This window comes from Argiope bruennichi, chromosome 7 (assembly GCF_947563725.1).
Source record: "Argiope bruennichi chromosome 7, qqArgBrue1.1, whole genome shotgun sequence".
NCBI lineage: Eukaryota > Metazoa > Arthropoda > Arachnida > Araneae > Araneidae > Argiope > Argiope bruennichi.
In genome coordinates, this window is record NC_079157.1 from 133,423,368 (window position 1) to 133,428,911 (window position 5,544).

The 5,544-nt window shown below is 32.8% G+C and overlaps 1 protein-coding gene across 1 annotated transcript; it reads right to left on the minus strand.

Moving 5' to 3' along the window:
* Window positions 1-1,729: 1,729 nt before the first annotated feature.
* Window positions 1,730-3,912, minus strand: LOC129975588 (uncharacterized). Its single transcript, XM_056088651.1, has 2 exons — window positions 3,433-3,912; window positions 1,730-2,097 (listed from the first exon to the last, which is right to left on the minus strand). The coding sequence occupies exons 1-2, from the start codon at window positions 3,910-3,912 to the stop codon at window positions 1,858-1,860; spliced, it is 720 nt and encodes a 239-aa protein (XP_055944626.1). The 3' UTR covers window positions 1,730-1,857.
* Window positions 3,913-5,544: the final 1,632 nt, after the last annotated feature.

A 5,544-nucleotide genomic window follows, 5' to 3' on the forward strand; every position in this document is an offset into this window, starting at 1 on the left:
GCTACAGTTACTGTTTACCATTATTTTGGCATGGTCATTGTCTTCTAAATTTAGAAATTGCTAAGATTTTAATATGGACTGAATTGTATTAGTTAAAACATTTAGATTTTTAATAACTAATAATTTTTATAAACTAATGCATTCCTATTATTATTAAATAGTTTTATGAAATATGAGCTTTATACGTTTGGTGTTAGCAATAATTGTGGATTTATATTTTGATAATGAAATGAGGAGAAAGGTTTTGAATGTGCAGTCTTTTTAGTTTTCAGGATTTTTTTAACCATTTGTACACAATAATGTTTTTTGAATAAAATATTTAATTCTATTCCTTGTGAAATATTTCTTATACATGTATAAAAAATAGCAGCGAAACAAATAAAAGTGAATACAATCATAAGTTAGTCACTCCATATGTTTATGAATTATTTGGTATAATATACATTTTTCAAGAGCATTTAAATTAGTTTTGTAGTAATGATTCTCTGTTTATTAATGTTAAACTCTTCTTACCACCTGTAATTTTATGAATAAGCTATGTTTAAAACTGAATGGTTACAAATAAAATATACAAAATTTAATGTTTTGTATTCAAGCAAGAAACTAAAAATGTAGGACCCTCAGCATACCACTAACTCAAATGCTTTTAATATTTACATATAAAAAAAAGTTTAGTAATTATGGTATACATTAATATTTTGATGTGTACTTTTTTATTGAACTATAGTTGTATTTTATTCAAACTGAAATTTTTAACTTCAAGAATTTTTTGTTTTTGTTTTCCATTTTAGAAAATGAAGATGTCTGACAGTGAAACATGCAAATTTGTGTCCCTTTATCGGGAACATGAATGTTTGCGGAATGTCGATAGCGCTGCATATAAAAACAAAAATTTAAAAAGAAAGGCTCTGAAGACCATGACTGAAGCCATTTCATCTGAAATAGGTCTTCAAGATTGGACTCCTGAGCTAGTGAAGGCTAAGCTTAAAAGCCTTCGAGGAACATATAATATAGAGAGCAAAAAAATTAGAGCCTCCAAAAGATCGGGGATTGGCGCTGCAGAACTTTATGTTCCTAATCTCAGATGGTTTCATATGATGGACGAGTTTATGAATGTGGTGAAAGAAAAGAGGAATACGACAGACAATTTGGTAAGTACACTAACATCTTTTATTTATACAATAAGCAAAGTAATATTAAAAAATTAAATATACAAAATATGGCCACATTCTGGTTCCTTAATAACAATAAAACATTTTACAAAATTATTATAACGAATATAGTAAAACAGGAATATAAATAAATTTTGACAATTTATTATACTTTACCATTTTGCCATGGCACAGCTCCTTCATTACTGAAATATCTGGCAAGATTATTCCTGTACAATTTGGCAAGTTTTGATGATTTGCAGTTTCGACCAGAAATACTCTGAATGTCGAATAATTCGTTTATTTCTGATCTCCACTGACCAGGAATAATCTCACCTGTTTCAATATTTTCTTCATCCAAAGACCCCCGAGATAGATAAGAGGATGCAGATGTTTTGATGAGCCAGTTGTGCAAAGCATAAGATGCTTTCACAATTTTGTCAGTTGTAGATAACTGGCATTCAATTTTTCTTGTGAAGATTCTAAATCTGCTAGTTAAAATACCGAAAGCATTTTCTACAACTCGTCTAGCTCTACTTAGACGGTAGTTGAATATCTTTTTCTCGGTAGTCAGTGGATGAATTTTGAATGGCTTCATCAAATATGGTTTCAAGGGAAACGCATCATCCCCAATAATGCATCCATCTGTACGAAATAAAGTGTATCGTTCTAATTTTTCGTAGAGCGCACTGTTCTGTAGTACTCCTCAATCGGAAACTATTCCATTGCATCCAACATTAATATACAGAAACGTGTAATCCCAACTAGCTAATGCTAGTAGAATTATACTGTGGAATCCTTTGTAGTTGAAAAATTGTGAGCCACAATTAGGAGGTGCCTGTATCAGGACATGTTTTCCATCAAGTGCCCCATGACAATTTGGGAAATTCCACGCATTCAAAAAACCTTGCTTAATAGCAGCCCATTCTTCTGTAGTAGAGGGGACCTGTAATAAAATTTTTATACAATGAGAATAATGAAAAATTATTATTCATGTTCTGAAATATGCTTTTGTGACATCATTCAAAATCGTAATTTGTTATCAATTTTTCAGGAACCTCAGCCAACTTTTGAGGAAGCAGATGCTGAAAGGAATGGTGTGGAGATCATCTCTACATCAACACCAGCGAGTACTCCTCACCTTCCTTCAATGTCGACTCCTCAGTTTGAACGAGGCAGAACCTCATTTGGCAAAAGAAAAAAGAGGAATAGGGACTTGCTTCAAATAACTGGGGATATAAAACAGCTTGCGGACAGACTTAATGTAGATTCAGATGATGAAGTGGATGCTTTTGGCAGATCAATCGCATTACATATTAAAAAACTGAAGCCTGAATCAGCGATTCAGGCACAATTGGAGATACAAGGCATTATCAGCAAGTACCGGCTGCATGACATGGCTGCAGAGTGTGCAAAAGCACCCATACATGCATCAAATGATGTATTAGCTGCAGCCATGCAATGTGCAATTTTTAACGATGAATAAATAAATTATAATTTGATTTTTTGTGTGTTTCATGACTGAATTATTTAATATCTACTTATAGTTGCTATAATATAAAATAATTACTAAAAAATTTAGTAATTATTTCTTGTTGTTTTTAAATAAATATGCAGTAATTTTTTTAAGTTACTTAAATTTTATTTGTTTACAGTAATAATAATGACTTTAAAACCTTCAATTTATTGCTTTCCTTCATAAAATTAAACAGTAGGAAATTTTGCTGTAGTAAATATTTACTAAAGGCAAAGTAATTAACATCTAGACGAAGTTTTAAATCAATATGCTTAATTGATAAGACAAATGGAGATTATTTGTTGTATTAATTATTTTGGCAAAAATTATAAATATCAACAAGAGATTAGGATCTCTTATGGTTCTATATCAATAATGAGTGAACAATTTTTTTTTCTCATGATACTTCTCCATTTCTAACACCAGCAACTCATTTCTATTGCTTTAAAATCAAGTATTAAAAAAAATCACTGTAGTGAACAAGGCATTTGCAACAAAAAGTGTTTTTAAATAAATTAACAGCAAAACGCATAGTATCCAAAATATTAATCATTTGAAGTCAAAATATAAATGACTAATTTGCGTGTGTGTTTTCAATTTTCTTATAATATTTATACCTGTAAATGTTATTAGGCCATAAAAATGCTCGCAAATTAACTTTTCTTTATACATATTACTATTCAATCACGGCAGATTTATAAAAAACTCTTTGATACGACTCATTCAGCACTAATTATTCAAATTATATAAATATAAGTTTTATACCTTTATGAATTCATTCAAGCTTTCATAAATAGCATCCAAAACTTCTGGAATCGTAGAACTGATGGTGCTCTTAGGCACACGGAAGAGATGGCTCAGCGTTCTATAACTGCATCCACTGGCTAAAAAGGTCAGCGTTAATTCCAGTTTAATTTTTGCAGATAAACTGCCTCTCATTATTGTGTTCTGCCGTTGAATTGTATCTGAAATTCGGCATAGCAAATTGTTAAACATCTCCGGAGTTAGTCTTAAAAAAACCCGGTACTCTTTCGGATCCTCGGCAGCTAACTCTTTTAAAAGATGATTAGAAGTGCCGAGTTCATCTCTTCTTCTAATCCATTTTTTAACCCAAGTACGTTTTGTGGCTTTCATTTCTTCCTCTACTTGCTCAGATAGAACCGCAAGAAGACGAAGTAGAGTTTTTTTCAAAAAATCTTTCTGATTCTTTGATAAATGCCTTCTTCGGCTGCTTCGTTCAGCCATGAAGGTATGTCGATAGATAAAATATTTTCAGACACTAATCACAAGGCTGTGCGTGAAAGTACATAAAATGAGAGTGTGCGCCAAAAGGCGATTCATTAAGAGATTTGGAATGTCCTCTACAAACTTACTAAACCTGTTTGAGGATTGGTCATGTGATCATCCTCTGGTAGGCGTGGTCTTCTATTGCGCGCAATAATAAGCCTCGTCTGAACCCACCTTAAGACACCGTCGCGCCCGCAGGGAGTGGGCAGTAGAGCATGTGAACTGGAGGAGAAATGAATGGCCCAATATTCTTTTTCTAGACGAGTCTCGTTTTTCTGTTCATCCTGATAATAGACGTATTATCATCTGGAGGGGACGTGGCATTAGAAACAATCCTGCGTTCGTGCACGAAAGTGTAAGATTTGGTGGTGGGGGAATGATGGTTTATGCTGGCATCTCCATCGACGGGTGCACCAATCTTCATATCATTCGAAATGGAGCTCTGATCGGTCGCCGATGTAGGGATGAGATCCTGACCTATTGTAGCTCTTTACGCTGCAGAAATTGGGGATGACTTCATGATAATGGACGATTATTGCAGGCCACATCGTGTTAACTTGACTGATTCCTTTTCGAGGAAGGAATCATACGAACGGATTGGCCAGCATGTTCTCCGGACCCAATCGAGCATGATTTGGACATTCTAGGCAGACGAATTGCTGGATGCCTACCACTTCCACAAATTTTCCAAGAACTGGAAAGAGTTCTTTTGGAGGAGTGGGACAGAATATACCAGCCCCTCATTGTTAATGGATCCCCCCCCCAATAGTCTCATTGACACTCGAAGCCTCAAAAGTGTTCAGCGTTGCTGGTCGTCCGGGGAAACCATACCCCCTACTAAAAACGATTTTCTTTTAAGGAAACATTTTTTTATTTGTTTTTCTCATATGCACAAACTGTGTTCTTTTTCCTTTTGTACCCAAATGCGCAATAAAACGCATTTTTTTCTGCCAAACAAATGTTATTTTTATCTAATATAGCCTACTACGTCTGCCGATGATGTATCAATCATTCAAACAATTTTCCAGGTGCATGATCAACCCACAACCTCAAAATCCTTTATTGTTTTGAGTAGTGTATAATAAGACATTATGTATCTGCTTGTTATCTAAAATTTTATACTATGTTATCATTCTGTGTAAATTATTTTTAACAACCAAAAAAAGTGAGAATGCGAAAAATAGGGTACAAAAGGAATGTATGTATGTCTTCCATGTATTGACATAATAATCTTAAATTATTATAAAAGAATGCATTTTAGGAATTTTATTAACATCTTTTAGATATAAAGTTTTCTTGAACACTCCAGTGTACTTATTGATTAAGTAATTTATAAAACTGAAAAGTAAGCTGATTAAATAAATAAAAATCAACTAAATATACATATAACTTCATACCACATCATTACAAATAAATAAAATTTAAAAATTAATTTTGAAAAAAATATAGTTAAAACACTGTTGATAGCAGAAATATACTATCATAAAAAAAGGCTTTAATTTAAAACAAATCATGGTTAGTTTTAATATTATGAGCAGCAAATGCAAGTTACTCAATTTATTCTGCATGTTAATTGGTAAGGCACTATTC

Coding starts and splice junctions, on each gene's coding strand:
- LOC129975588 (XM_056088651.1), bottom strand. CDS start 3,912: ATGGCTGAACGAAGCAGCCGAAGAAGGCATTTATCAAAGAATCAGAAA. Junction 2,098..3,432: donor GCTTGAATGAATTCATAAAG/GTATAAAACTTA, acceptor ATTTTATTACAG/GTCCCCTCTACTACAGAAGA.